General features: G+C 34.8%; 2 protein-coding genes across 6 annotated transcripts in view; one reads left to right on the top strand and one right to left on the bottom strand.

Moving 5' to 3' along the window:
* fnip2 (folliculin interacting protein 2) overlaps positions 1 to 10,007 on the bottom strand; it is a 38,330-nt gene extending 28,323 nt beyond the window's left edge. For 2 of the 5 annotated variants that reach the window (XM_009307363.5, XM_068220861.2), the window contains exon 1: positions 9,801 to 10,007. In XM_009307363.5, coding sequence (XP_009305638.1) covers positions 9,801 to 9,892 — 92 coding nt within the window. In that variant the 5' untranslated portion in view covers positions 9,893 to 10,007. Of the gene's footprint in view, positions 1 to 4,630; positions 4,960 to 9,800 lie in introns of those variants that run through there. The other 3 variants (XM_021475847.3, XM_009307371.5, NM_001145618.1) reach the window with 2 other exon arrangements.
* An 891-nt stretch (positions 10,008 to 10,898) lies between these two features.
* Positions 10,899 to 15,567, top strand: tma16 (translation machinery associated 16 homolog). The gene is made up of 7 exons (NM_001177745.1): positions 10,899 to 11,005; positions 11,088 to 11,197; positions 11,308 to 11,345; positions 11,952 to 12,036; positions 12,111 to 12,259; positions 13,865 to 13,907; positions 13,999 to 15,567. The coding sequence occupies exons 1-7, from the start codon at positions 11,003 to 11,005 to the stop codon at positions 14,153 to 14,155; spliced, it is 585 nt and encodes a 194-aa protein (NP_001171216.1). The 5' UTR covers positions 10,899 to 11,002; the 3' UTR covers positions 14,156 to 15,567.
* The last annotated feature ends 507 nt before the right edge of the window (positions 15,568 to 16,074 follow it).

The following is a 16,074-nucleotide window of genomic DNA, read 5'->3' as shown; positions in this document are numbered from 1 at the left end:
GTCAAAAAGATATTCCAGATATTCTGAATTAAATTGAGGAAAAAAAATCCTATTTCACCAATTCCATGACATTTTAACATTAATAAAAAAATTCAGAGGGGATAAAGTTTACATTTATTTTTATTATTATTCATTTGTTCATTCTTTTTGTCTTCGTCCCTTTATTAACTCTTTGATGCACAAGCTATAATATAGATACAGAAAAAAATTAGACAGGTTTTTTAGACCCATGTAGTGCATCAAAGGGTTAATCAGGGGTCGCCAAAGCGGAATGAACCGCCAACTTATCCATTATATGTTTTACGCAGCGGATGCCCTTCCAGGTGCAACCCATTGCTGGGAAGCACCCATATACTTCCATTCACAAACATACACTATGGACAGTTTAGCTTACCCAATTCACCAATAGCACATGTCTTTGGACTGTGGTGGAAACTGGACCACCTATAGGAAACCCATGCAAACACAGGGAGAACGTGCAAACTCCACACAGAAATGCCAACCGCAGGTTCGAACCAGCGACCTTCATGTTGTGAGGCGAAATCGCTACACACTGCGCCTTCAATATAATTTCTCAATCCAACTGGGGTCATCTATTATTACCCCATGGAATCTTGGGGTGATGCTAGATGAGCAACTTTCTAACACAGCTCGATTATGCAGCTTTGCACTTTTCAACATCAAAAAGATCAGATTGTTCCTAACAGATCATGTTGCACAGCTTTTAGTTCAATCTCTTGTCATTTAAAGGCTAAACTACTTCAATGCTCTTCTAGTTGGACTCCCATCTGGCACCCTTAAGCTTCTACAGATGATCCAGATGCAGCTCGTTTGGTTTTCAATGAGCACGGGAACAACTCTCTTTATGCATTGATTACCAGTCAAAACTTGTGTCAAGTTCAAATCATTGTAATGTTTTTTTTTAATTAAAGCCATATCAGCAACCAAGGCTACTTTCATGGCAAGAACATTTTAATAATAATTACTAGGGGTTCAGTTTAGCAAGTTGAAACAAAAGAAATACATAAAAAATTGTTTACTTGGTAAAATTTGCATTTAAGTAAAATTTTCAATTTTTATTCCAAATATCGTGATACATATCGAATCGTGAACATTATATGGTGATACACATCGTATCGAGAGCTGAGTGTATCGTTACACCCCTAATATTATTGTTTCCAATGTTGGAAAGTGGTATTAGTGAGGCCATCAGGGGCGCTTAAACTGTGGTTTGTGTGAGTGCTTATGGCCCAGTAAAGTAAAGAGGACACTATACTGTCAGTGGTCGCCGTCGTTGAATAAAAATCCCATGGCACTTCTCGTAAAGAGTAGGGGTGTAACCCCTGTGTCCTGGCCAAATTCCCTCCATCGGCCCTTATCAATCATGGCCTCCCAACCATACCCATCCACAGAATTGACTCTATCACTGTCTCTCCACTCTACCTATAGCTGATGTGTGGTGAGCGCACTGGTTGTCTTGTGGCTCCTGTCGCATCATCCAAGTAGATGCTGCACACTGGTGGTGCTATGGAGAGAGACCCCCCCCCCCCCCCCCCCCCCCAACTTAAATTATCTCTGTATAATGGGTATCAAAAACCATTCCAATTCTGTTTTATTTACTTCCAGGCTTTTCACCTTTAAATGGACAGAACAGTGGAGATTACAGACCGGAAAGAAGGGAGCAAAGACAGGGGAAAGACCTCGATCAAAGGCTATTGGTGCCGACTACTACTTAAAAATATTATTATAATATAGGGAGTGTAACGTTTTAATTTTGTTTAGGCTTGATTTATGTAGCAGATTTTCACAAATCTAAAGTCAGATCACTGACTTTCTGTAACTGAAATCAATAAATGATCAAGCTTATGCATGTAGTCTATTTAGTTAATTATTTTATTCCATTATTGAGTATTTATGCAAATGCATGTAAAACTTCATTCAGTTTTTATATTAATTTCAGTCATATTTTTGAATAATATGCAAAATGTTTATGATTTATGTACAAATCCGTTTGTAAAATGATATTTTCAGTCTTTTAGTAGATATAGTATATAAGAGACTTTACCAAACAAATACTTCTAATTGGACTTGAACTGTAATTACGAAATACAATTTGAAACGGTTACAGTATTCTCAAAATCGTACTGCATAAATCCACAGAATTTGTAAAATTCTGTGCAGAAATGGCAAGAAATGTTCACAGATTTTGTCTGGCCCTACCTATTAGTCTATTTTTAAAATCACTGGAGAATAAATTCAGCCAAATAAAATCTTGTTTATTATGCACTCAAATAAAAATAAATGATTGTCTTAATAAATACAATATGTTTGTTAAAATCTGTAATCAGTATGAAAGGACAATTGCAATCCCATCGCTAACCCAAACAAAAACCTGTTTGCATTATTAGATTTATTAGTTTATGAGCCTCAAACAGTGAAAACCACTTTAATATCCTCCCAGCTCTATTTTAACAGGCTTGACTATATTTAAAAAAACATCTAACAGTGATCCACTTTTAAAAGGCAAAGAACAATGCCTTATAATGAACTTTTCGGACATCACACATCCTTGTTAGGACACATCTTTTAAGATATTCCTCATACTTCAACATCACATGATTAGCAACCGCTTTGTCACATGATCGCTGTAGTACACAAACACACACCGAGAGCTCGCTGACAGCCAGCTAGAACCATTTCAGATGGGCTGAATGAAATCTGTTTGTCTTCTAAAAGCTGAACTAGAACATTCATTCACAAAATCTACACATGCACCATCCCTTGTGTGTTTGTTGATTACATGTTTCACTAAATGTATTACTGGATTAAAAAACAAGAAAAGAAGTCCAGCTTCAGTAGCGGTGAAGAAAGCACAGGGAGTTCAATGACCTGTCAACTAAAATAAAGATTTACACAAGTGATGCTCAACCTTTTTGACTCCAACTGATTTTGAAATGAAATATTTTTGTTGCTTATTCTGTGATGAAAAGTAAGATTATGTTTTAGGTAGTAAACATTTTTAGAAATAATTGAAATATTAAAATTATTGAAGTTTTAATATCCAAAATATTTTAATGAGTTTCTAACTCTATTTTTAATTAGATTAATTGGATACATTTTAATTAGATGACAATTGGTTATGTCTAGCAAATAAAGTAGAACTTAACAAAAACTAATAACTGGCACAACTGTAACATATACACAATTACTTTTTAAGATTTGTTTGTTTGTTTGTTTGTTTTTTTACATGTTTTCAAGTCCAGAAAACATCTATTTGCTGTTTCTGATTAAAGACAGAGAATTTTAAAGGAAATGGTTTTGAAAAAACTAATTGATTTGTTTATAGTTTGACATTTTCTTAAGTTTACTTGAATAAATGATTATATGCCATAACATTTTCAATCCACTTAAAAAGCACAACCCCTCTAGTTGAAAAATCACAGATTTACATTAACAGGTCTTAATAGTTAATCACCAATACATAACATTCTTTCATACGTTCATGGGACAATAACATTTAGAACAAACTGATCCTGTCTCAGCTTCAGGTATAAAGTTCAAAATATGAAACTAAATTATTAACATTGACTAGTATAAGTAAATACATATAAAGAAAAGTTCCCTGTAGAACTTTAACAGAAATAAAACAAATTTGAAAAGTTGTTTGATTCTTTGTGCTTAAAATTGTAAAATTTCAGTGGCATTATTTTTAATAATGATAGATTTACTTAAATATAACAATTATCATTGCATAAAAGCAATTTTTTTTACAATAATATGATATGTTCAATTTAATAATCATGTACAAAATTTATCCTCTATAAAAATTAGTAATGTGAACTAATCATTTTTAGTAAAGACTACTGATCCAAATTTGATTTGTCTTTCACACCCACTAACGATTTTATTTTAATACAGCTTAACCTATTTAGTTGAATATATGTAAAAACTAAACTTATTTCGTGCAACGGGTCTATCTAAAAGTCTATCTAAAAGTCAACTAATTCGGGTTTACAGTGTACGAATTTGTGGATTTACAAAAATTTGTATAAAATAGAATAAAAAATATAATATATAATAGTAAGTAGCATGAAAATTACCGATTTAAACCGACGTTATTTAAAAATGAAAATAATTACACATTCAATTATAAATTATTAGATAGTCTGTTTACTGCCCTGATGCTGCATTTGATTCACATGAAAGAAAATCTGTACTGTATTTACAGACTGAAATGAGGCAAAGCTGCATACTTCAGTGCATTTTGTGTGTGCATTTTTAACACAGAAGTTGAAGTCATTACAGAATAAGCTCAAATATGTCTTAATTGTGTAAAAAATGTCTTAAAGGGATTGTTCACCCAAAAATAAAAATTCTCACAAATTTTTAGGAATGTATTACTTCTGCTGAACATATTTCCAACGCCCTTCAAAAAATCTTCTTATGTGTGTACATGATGATGACAGAATTTTCATTTTACTTAACACGTGCACACAGAAAGATGCATTTGTCAAGTGTTCACACACAGTTACAATTAAATATAGTTTGCTCTCATAACCAAAGAAAAAAAAAAGATTACAACATTTTTATGGTGACCAACATACAGTGCACAAACACACACTCTGTGTACCTGTTCCATGAAGCATCCTCATGAATGAACAACCACCTCGAGGTGGTTTTCGTGCGACTCTTAATCTTCATCTTCAGAGGTAATCCACTACACAGAGTGTGTGTGTGCCTGCATGCATGCATGCATACACTCATCCGCTTTTCCTAAAAATTGCGTCTTACTATGTCTAACAGTTCTTCAAATCAAACACCAATAAAAAAAAACTGAGAGAGAAAACAGAATGATGGGGAAACCGAAATGGAGAATGAAAACTGAGAAAAAGGGATGTTTGGGTTAACATGGGTTGAGAGACTGAGGGGTTTCTACTCTTATCTATCTGATGACTGACTGAATACAGCTCAAACGTCACATGACGGTCATACACACACACACACCCTCTCACAAAGCATGTGATCCAAACACAGTCATAGGACACGCTCACTGGCCAAAAATGCAAACTTCAGCAAACAAACTAACATGTACTCTTTGCTAACACTATGCATGCATGTTGCAACAAATATACAATCAGTCATACGCTTCACTCTCACACAAAGAGAGAGTGATCATTTTAAGAACTTAAAGCATCTATGCAATTGTTAATAGCAGCAGCCTATTAAAGAGTTTAATTATTTACATGAAGTGGGTCGTCTTGTGGGGGCAGCTGTATTGATAAACGTATACTGCTTGTTTAATCAAATAATATTGAGTTACTGACAACAGAATATATTATGCTGGCCACCTTTACTGAAAGTTTATTTCCTTTAAAAAAATCTTTGCTAAAGCTTCATCAACCATGAAACAAAACCAACCAGCTACAAAAAACAGAGTGCAATTAAAATCCATGGTCTTTTGTTAATTTATATACAAGTAAAACCAGTTTTGTTGCACAGTACTTGACAGAGTTTTCAATAGTCATGTCATGTTAGATTTTCTAATCCCTGCTTTGACTCAGTCACAGGCAGACATAGATGAAGAGCAAGAGAGGCTGTGTGTTTGTGTGTGTGTAAATGACACGGGAATATCTAATAGCTCATAGTAACGCGTGTTACTGTGCATTCACACCGAATGTGGTGAGAGCATTCAAGGTCGCTACATTGATCTTGTATTTAAGGCTGTACTCACTCCATGTACAGTTGCCTCGAACCTGGCCAAAGCACTCTTGTCCCCCCTCCCGTCTCCTCTGACGGCCCGCACTCACACTGCAATCAGGCCTGGGCACGCTTACGTCATCGATGCTTTGCTGTTCTGTAAGCACTCTCGCTAAGCACAGTGGAGATTTCTCTAGTCATATTGTTTCAGTCGTTTGTTATGCAGTGACACACAGTCAAATTTTCGCCAAACAGTCCTTAGGGATGCGGTGACACGCAGACAGATATTTCGCCGAACAGATCTGCCACTTTTGGCACTTAAAAACAATCATAAAGCCCTCGTGCTGCAGGAATGAGGAGGTCTGCTGAAGGTGCACAGCTGTCGTGCAGTGAGGGGTTTGCGTCTTTAATAATCTAGGGCAGTTTGCGTTCATTGAACAGTAAGAATGATTAATAAAATCCATATGAAACAGTCCCTTAAAGCTACGTCTCGCTTTCAGTTTCGGGCTTTGGCCCACCTCTTCCAACCGGGCCAGGGCCGGCCAAGTGAACCGTGCCTGAGCCCGATTCAGCGCACACACACTTCTTAAACGATCCGGAAAACGGGCCTGGGCACGATTCGGATAGCATAGTGTGAGTAAGCCCTAAAGGGGCTGTTGCAATATGTCATATCAGTTACATTTCTGCATAAAACTTGCTTTCTAGCATGAAAATGTTGCGCACTTCTTATCAAATTCATTTAACAATGGAAGATCAAGTTGTGTGTGGTGTGGCTTTGCTCAAATTAATTATCCAATATGTCTAAAATATCCTTAAGCATCAATACTATTTTGTACTGTCGCATGGGATTCCTGCTTTTTTAAAGATAAATATATATATATATATATAACATTAATGCACATCAGTAACTTATTTAAAGTATGTTCCTGCCAGAAAACATTGTAAATAATTAAAAATCTGGTAAACCGCAATCATCAGACCCTTAGGAACAACTGTGGTCGGAACAGTTCTGTGTTCGCTGAATTTCTCTTAAGCGGTGGACTACTTCATTCTGATTGCTTGCTGGGGAACTGCGTCATAGCTTGATACCATAAAGTTGACTTTACTTCAACTCTCCTCGACGCCCACACCGGCGAAGACGTGCCGCACTGCTCCTCGCCACAGGCTCTCATTAAAAATGAACAACTTCCGGCTACTTTGACTCTTTCAGTGCTTTCGGTGTGAACGTACGGTAAGCTACCTTTTCGCAAATATTTTTGAGCATATTTTGGAGTTGGTTAATTCCCATCGACTGGTGAAGAACAGGTCAGTGTCCTCAAGATTACACAGAGGAATGAAGGCTCTGTCACAGAGGTAATATGGTAACTAATGTTTGAAAAGCACATTTATTCAGGTACAGTAGGTACCGCTGCAGCCCGGAGACCTCCAAGCTGGAGGGATTACACCGCAAGTAGGTTGGGTGATCTCCAAGTGGAAGGGACTTAAACCACAAGTAAGTTGGGTTTAGGTGGTGTAGGTGGAGCAGATATTATTAAAATACATCAGGTTACTGTGAGGTTGGGGAAATTCATAAAGCACAATATTGGACTCCGCGTCATGTACAAGACATTAAATAAATAAAAACTCCAGGTTTGTACAGCCCACATGGAGCTGGCTCTGACCTCCGTTATACCCTTCTCCATTTATTTCTATTATGATTTTATGACACATCTTCCAGCCAATCAGAATAGAGAATTTCAACAAACCATGTAATAAACACAGATAGCATACCAGCTCATTTTTGTCAGTCACATCATATAAAGAAATCTTTTGCTGCTCTTTGCTCTCTGCGACTCTCTGATTGGTTGAATTGTCTACACTGCATGGGTAATGCAGTTTAATGCACAAATTCTGCTATTATACATGCCTTGCTTTAAAATATGTTAATAAAAATTAATGTGAACAGATGAGATCGACAAAAGCATGTACAACAGATTAATAACGTTAAACTCAAAACAGACCTGAGAAGTGGTTTCCAAAGTGGGAGTCGGTGCTTGGGGATTTCCAAAAATCATTTTCATTTTATTAAACCATTCAAATTACTATATTTTATCCATAGCCTAAAGAATATAAAAATTGTTACAATAACAACATGCAAATAAAACGCAACAAGCTGACCACCTGAGTGATTATTTTATATTAAAGTCACATGCAGCAGATTGACTTTATGGCACCAGGTTAAACTTTCTGACACCTTTTGCTTTAAGAAATCATTAGTTATACTTATATAATTATCAGTTATTGTAGGTATTGTTAATAATCCCTTTCTTTGGCAACTAACTCAAATAACTTTTGTTGTTAAAGTACTACAATTTACATTATTTAAAGCAAACATTTAAAACTTAAACTAGTTTTACAAATTCCAAAAATAAATCATATAATCTAATGTAATTCTAACACAGAACTGAAAAACATGAGTTTAAAATATATGTCATAATATTGGCCGGCAGCCCTGCACTGCGTTTACTTAAAATGTGCTACATGTTGCAGTGCAGCATAAAAAAGAATTTACTTTTAAAAATTTACATTAAAAATTTACTTTGTTGCCGCTTTACGTAAACAAATCTTTGTTTTGTGAGAGCTGTATTTATTCCTGTGTCAAATTATTATACAAGTAAAAGTGAACATTTATATTCTTATGTTGAAACTCTTTGGTTTGGACCTAAATTAATTGTGCAAACAGGCCAGATTTGAGCAATGGAGTTCATTGTGAGGTGATTGCATTAGATGGAAATCCCTTTACTGATCTTTTCCGTCACATTGAACCACCTATTTAACACTGCAATCAGTATTCTTGTATTATCAGTTGGTAAACAGGGTCAGTTCACTTCCTTCTAGGAAACTGCATGATTGTCATACGACCATGTATTTGGAAAGAGTCCATCAAAACACATTGCTGAATAAAGGCATATGTTAGCCAGGTATGTTAGCACATAAATCAATACCAATTTTTTGCAATATAATAGTTTTTTTTCAAATATTTAGTTTTATTTCTAAAAATTGTATTTATATATTTTTTTTCACATTCTTCTCTCTCAATTTTTCATTCCCCAACATCCAAGCTTTCACTTCTATTAACAGGGTTAAATAGAAAATTCACTTAAAATTTTTATTCTGTCATTTACCCAACTTGAAAAAAATGAATAAATAAAAAAAAATAATTAAATGAAAAACTATATTTTAATAAAAAAAGTGATCAAGTGGACTGTTTTTTGGGTAAATGTACCTTATTTTGAAAGTTAAATAAAATTATATATCACACAAAGCTATGGAAAAATTAAGAGACCAGTTAAAAAAATTCATCTCTGGATTTACGATTTATGCATTTTTGAGTTACACATATTTTCGGTTGCTTTCTATAGATTACAGATGACAGATGATGTCTTTCAAGTTACAAATAAAAACGTCATTAATTCATTATAAATAAACATTAGTTATTATGTGAAATAAAAACTAAATAATTAATCATCAACAACAGCCTCCCATTTAATATTAAAAACAACACTGCAACTTGTTTTTATTTACATTTAGAATAAGGTGTTTTGACAGGTATTTGCCTCAAATTTAGGTGACACCACAAATCTGGCGTGATTAACCAGCAGTGTTCTTTCTACTGACTCTCCCATGAAACCCTTTTCCAGTCACTCTAACAAGAATACAGGGACAAAAAAATGGAGCACAACAGAAGCCAAATAGACATAGGCTAAACACTTAAAAAACAAGAGAAAACTCGCAGGTATTGTGCAAGCATAATTGCATCTAGGTGTTACATAACTCAGCTGACCAGACGCAGAGCTCGTGCGTGTGACTCTTCAGCGCGTACAGATCAAATAACACTACGGCCTGCGAGTGATAGCACAATAAAATGCTGATCATAAACTTGCACGAGCCTCTGCTCTTTATCATAGAAATAAACAGCTGGATGCAGCGGAGAGCTCGTCACTGTCATTTAAACGCTCAGACTGGCACGCGCTTTTTTACAGACTGGCGCGTGCAGGTGTGCAGAGCGCGTGACTGTGTCTCCATAGGTATAGTAACATGCGCGTGCTAACGGTCCTACTTACCGCTGCTCCGCTCCCGTCGAGCAGTCCCGGGCGCTGCCGTTACCGTTACCGACTGCTCTCTTGCTGAAGAGCTTTTGCAGCAACGTCGGCATGCTGTTGCTTTGCTTTTCATCAACACAAAATCTGGGCTTCGCGTTTCCCCATTGGGACGAGCGTTCAGACGCAGGTTTCTAGTAAAGATCCATGCTGAAGTCATGTGACATTCGCACCAGCTGAGCGACGACGCAAACAGAAACAGAAGTCCGCGGGCGCGCTCTGCTGACGGGGACGCGCACTCACACACTGCCGTTGCAACTTGGCACGTGCAGAACGTGCGCACACTCTGCAGAGATTTTCTGGTCGTTGCTGTTTAGTCATTTGGTATTTAACGTATTAATATTAAAATGCTTGGCTTTATGTAAACTAAATTAAGGCATTTATATATTAAGTAAATAGTTATGTATTATTAAATCATTTCTACATCGTGATAGTATTCTCTCTGAATATAAATACAATAATACAGTAAAGTTAAATAAAAAGCAAAACGAGAAATAATAATAATAATAATAATAATAATAATAATAATAATAATTCATGTAAAACATAAAAATTATAAAGAGTAAAGTAATTAATATTAGGTAGATTAAAAGCTTTATTTTTGACAAGTTCTTTGATTACTGATGCAAAATTACATTTGAAAAGCAATATAAAGTTTGTATCAAAACTAAATGATAACCGTTCTGCAGTTGGACAATTTTGTAAATAAGTATTATAATTGTTTAATTTATTATTTTAAATTTATATTAATATATATTATTTAGTTTATAAGAGTAATAAGATTAATGCCTAAAACCTGAATGTACAAAGTAAATATACAATGGATAAAAAGTCAAACCGTGCCATAATGTTTAAACTACCATAAAACATTAAAGTTATACAAATAAACGTTATGGTCATAAATATGAACGAAAGGTTGATAAAGTAATTTTGCAAAAAAGAAAAAAGAAAACAGCAGTAAGAACAATTTCATATATATATTATTTACAGTTTTTCTGAGATTTTTTATCTTGTGTATAAAGAATTTAGATTTATAAGGGACCTACTAGGCTTGTGGTAAATGTGTAAGACACGGAACAAAAATACCGTTGAACCGGTCCGTCCTTTAAACCTTCCCCCCATACGTCACACGTGTAAACGATAGACGTTTACTTAAATTAACAAATATGGTAAGTTTTAAACTCATTTTCGACTACATAATCAGAATATACATTTAAATGTCGCGTTTACTAATTGGCGTTCTTATTTCAGCCTAAAGGGAGAAAACCAAAGGGGCCGGTGGAGAAAAAGGTTATTCACCCATACAGCAGGAAAGCCGCCTATCTGGCCAGAGATGCCATCAAACAAGAGAGGAAAGAAAAGTAAGAGCCTTTTCCAATTCACGATTTATTTTTTTGTCCCTAAAAAGCAAATGAATTTATACCGAGTACTGTTATTTTTGTTAATGTAGCATTTGTATAATCACCTCTAGGTTAAAATGTGAAAAGGCCCAGCGTTTAAATTTAGTTGGTGAGTAGTTCATTATTTATTATTCTGTATTGTATTTGTGGAAGCAATGAATGTGAAAGTTTTTGTCATTCTGTTAGCTTTGGTATTTTCCCAAAGCTAATGGAAACGTGTTTTGCTAACATTCAATTAAAGGGCTAGGTCACCCAAAAATGAAAATTGTCTCACCATTTACTTGCTCTCATGTGGTTCCAAATTTTTAAGGACTTGTTTCTTCTGTTGAATACAAAACAAAATATTCTAAACATTCAGTTCGTTAGTGTTGTTGAGTTTGTTATGTAAACGTTAGAAAAGATATTAAGTTTGATTATTTTTGAACATTCTCAGAATCATTCCAGACAATTAATTATTGACGTTTTAAAACATGTTTTAACATGCCTAACTTTCCAATAATACATTTCAGGAAAAAAAATGTCTAAAAGATGCTTAAATAATATTTTTGTCTTACCAGATAGGTTATAAAAGACAGCTTTGAACTAATATGCAATTATCATTACTGGAGGAACATTTGGTTGTGTCTTGGAGAAAACATTGGCAGAACATTAGCATAAGAACATAAGTTCATCTAATGTATTATTTACCTGTTTGCTGATCACTCATTTTCTGCAGGTGAAAAACTGTTGTGGTTCCAAAACCAGCTGAACCCTGACAAGCCAGAATACACCAGACAAGATGCTTGTGAAATAACTGAGAGGTATGACACATCCCGAGGTTTAAATATGATAAAAAGTTGTATATTAAGAATATTTATAAATACAACTTTCTCAGGTATCTTCAGCGGTTTGATGGGGAACTGGAGCAGATCGAGCTGGCGAACAGCATCAAAGGCCGCCAGGGTCGCCAGCACAGCTCTAGAGAGGCCATCATCAAGCAAACCATAGAGCGAGAGAGAGCTCAGTATGAAGGCAATGGCTTTGGTAAATAATTTAGATGTCTTTATTTGTTCCCTTTTAATAAGAATTGCATGATAACCATGTTGAAAATGTTTGAACTAAAATGTTTCTCATAATAATTAGGACACTATTTAGAAGGAACAAAACTGTGTTTTATTATGCCACAGACCCCTAAATATAATTATATTAGATTGTAAAATGCATCATACTTCATTTCAAGTTTTAACATTTAGCTGATGATTAATAACAAAGCTTGTGTGGCATGCTGTCCTGGGAGAGAGCCCTGAGCTAATGAGATCCTCGAGTCCTGGGCTCCCTCCCGTTTGGAGGACGAGAGGCGAGTTTGAGCTCAGGTAGATCTTGATGAACTCCCCCCAGCTTATTTCTGGCTAATGACAGGTATAGGATGGCTGAGGAAAGATGTACTAATAGCTTGGCTATGGTATCAATTTGGTATTTTCAGTTTACTTTGGGTTGCGTGTCTTTTGGACTGTGAGAGGAAACTGGAGAACCTGGAGAAAACAACTAAACTTAACTGGTTAACTAGTTTAGAAGAGACTTTAAAGCTGCGGTCACACTGGGCTTTTCCTCCCATAGACTTTCATTCATACGCACGCTAATGCATCAGGCCGGAAACTCGGTATCATGTGCTAAGTTTCACAGGTTGTATCATGTGCTAAGTTTCACAGGTTGCTTCGGTGCAAAGTTCAAGCTTGGTGATTTCTGACCTGCGAAATCGCATCACTTGACTGCGTGAGAACAATCGAGGATCAAAACATGACCACTCTGGACAGTAATTTAAAACATGGAGCAATCGCTCACTTTTTTAATGCCTAATAATTTTGTTTATTCCTGCCCCTTTTCGCAGCGCCGCACGACACAATTTCGCATAATCAGACTCCAGTGTGACCGCAGCTTAACCAGAGACATTCTTGCTGTGAGGCAACAGTGCTAATCACTGTCACCCATCTGGAAAGGAGGGGGAGCAGGGGTGGGTTCTTCAAGACAAAGATATTCAAATAGGAAATCTAGTTATTTATAGTGAGTTTAAAAATCATGTAATTGGAGAATCAATCATGAGCTGATGTGAGACCAGCTGAGAACAATCATAAGCAGGTGATCCTCTTGAAATTAGTTTATAAATAGACCTCACTCATGCTGTAAAAAATGAATACTGTTTAAAAAATGTTTAGTTTCTAAATTTCGATAATATACATTACTACACTTTGCCTCTACTCATGTTAATTTATTCATTAACACGGATTTTATATTTTATTACACAATTTAATTATTTTATTTAGTTTAATCAGTTTTTAAAGGTTCATTTTAATCATTTGTTTGTTGTTTGGAAGTTTTAGATTTTTGTTTTTGCAATTCATCTTGATCATTTTTATTGGTTATTTTATTTTTATTTTATATTTATATATTTATTAATATTTAATGAAATGATTTTATTAATTACTATTAATTGTTATTATTTTAATCAGCTTTATTTATGTGTTTCGTTTACATTCATTTTTTTTAAAGCTTCCTCACAGACTCTCCTGTGACCCCCTGTGGGTCAGGTTTAGAAAAACTGCACTAAATAGTAAAAAAGTTTTGTTTTTTTTACTCTTTTTCACTTTACAGAAATTCCTGACATCATCAATGCTAAGCATCTGAAGATATTCAGGTAGTTGCTACATCGTTTATTTTGTTAAAATCATTCTTTTTGTTAATAACATCTTGCACAGAGTACTGAAAAGTCAGCATGTGTTTGACAGAGAATGGAACGGTGACCTTAAGAAACTGCCCTGCATTAAGATGAGAAAGCTTTCAGCCAAAGGCTCCGACAGCAAACCGTCTACAGTTTCACAAGATACACACATGGAGGAAGAGAACGAGGAAGATAAATCTCTGGACTCTGATTCTGACCTGTGAGATCTACTGCAGTACACAGTAGAGGAATAGACTTCATGCTGAGTGTAAGGACAGAAAGAGCCAGACATTGCTCGATGTTTTATACTACTGGTGTTTTTTTTTTAACCAGACTCTTGCAGAAACATTTTGTCGTGAGGAGAAAACTTAGTCCTTCAAGTACCACAGGGCTATCAACACACAAATAAACAGAGACTTTGAAATGGGTTAATACTGAACATTCATGGAGTTTATTGCACTGGCTGATTTTTGCAAGTTTTTTATATTGTGCATCTGAGTTGTGAAAACTGACATTGATCGAATCTCACTTAATTATGACACATTTTTAAAACTGGATTTAATATGTCAAATCATCATTGCAGAAAATCACATAATACAAAAAATGTAAAATCAGCTGAATTCTTTCCGAATATCGCATAGTAAAACATGATCCTCTTCAAACCTTAATATTAAAAGATCTCTTTCATGTCAATAAATAAACAAACAATGTTCTCATTCAAACCCTTCAACACATAGCTTCTCAATTACTGCATATTTAAAAAATCAAAATTACATTAAAATTAATAATAGTGCTAAATTCTTTAATTTTACTTTTACTGAGGAAAAACAAAGCCTGGTTACCATAGTTATCAATTTGTTTAGCTATTTTTAGATGAAATCTTTTTTTGTTTGTTTTACTTTTTATTTTTTGACATTGAAATATATTTTTATTTATCAGTGTCCTTTTTATACACTAAGAATTTATATGCAAAAGCCTCTAAGCGCCAATCTGAAATCTTATAAAAAATGTGCATGCAAAAGCCTCCTCAAATTTTTCTTATAAAGAATTTTTTTTCTCATAAATTTATTAGAAATGTTTCTTAGCCTCCTGTGTTTATGTTCAGTTATTTCACTTGAAGGCAGTCAAAAGAACAATAAAAGTGAAATGATTAAACCTAGACACTGGATAAAAATGCTCATTTTAGAATAACATTTCAGATGGCACTTACTGCGGTAAAAACAGTAAATTATTAATTATTTATTTAAACAGTAAAAAAAAACAGAAAATTAGGATAATTACATGTAACGCACCCTAAACCAAATCACATTTTTATCTTTAAATCTTTACTAAGTATATGTAATTAATTAATTAATATTACACAATACTTAATTGTATTACAAAGTATCAAAGACATCTTAAAATAAAATGCAACAAATGATACTGCTTATTTTGATCAAATGGCTGCAGTAAAATACAGATAGGTTTCAGCTTTTTGGGGAAAAAAACCCTGACAGCATGCTTTCTGTAATAGCCATATCTATCTGAAATGCATTTTCACCCATAGAAATGAAAACTACAGTAACCAGGCAGGGTATGAACTGATGGTGCCTCCTTTACCAAATTCAAACCAACTTTAAAACTATAAACAAAACAATCAATTCCTGTCAGCTGCTTACTCAGATCAGTAAAAACTATGAAAATGTATTCACATTATAAAAGACAACAAGCTATCTACTGAATGCATGTCTGTCAACACTTGTATCTTTGGTTTAAGTTTATTTTCCAGAGACTCACTGAAGTTAACTGTATTCCACTCGAAGGAGACTCTGATTAGACAGTTCAGCAGAGATGAGTGAAAACACAGCTGTGGTAAAGGTTAGATCTATAGAGGATTGGCTCAAGACCTTCTGCCATGTTCACCTCTGCTCAAATTCAGATGTCACAGAGTTCAGGCTGATCTACAGAACAGGAGACGATGGCTAGAACACTTCAGAACAGGTTATGAGTGTAGGAATGTTCCCTTTTGTTGGCTAAATAGTAAGAAGTATATGTAGGTTTAGGTTATAGAATATGGCTGCCAATCAGATAAACATTTTGCATCAACTTTATATGACTACAAATGAGAAGGTCGTTTAAGACTGAATGGCTCAGATAGTAGGAA

Source organism: Danio rerio, chromosome 1, assembly GCF_049306965.1.
Source record: "Danio rerio strain Tuebingen ecotype United States chromosome 1, GRCz12tu, whole genome shotgun sequence".
Lineage (NCBI taxonomy): Eukaryota > Metazoa > Chordata > Actinopteri > Cypriniformes > Danionidae > Danio > Danio rerio.
The sequence above is the reverse complement of the archived record's forward strand: the minus strand, read 5'-3'. Positions and strand labels throughout refer to the sequence as shown.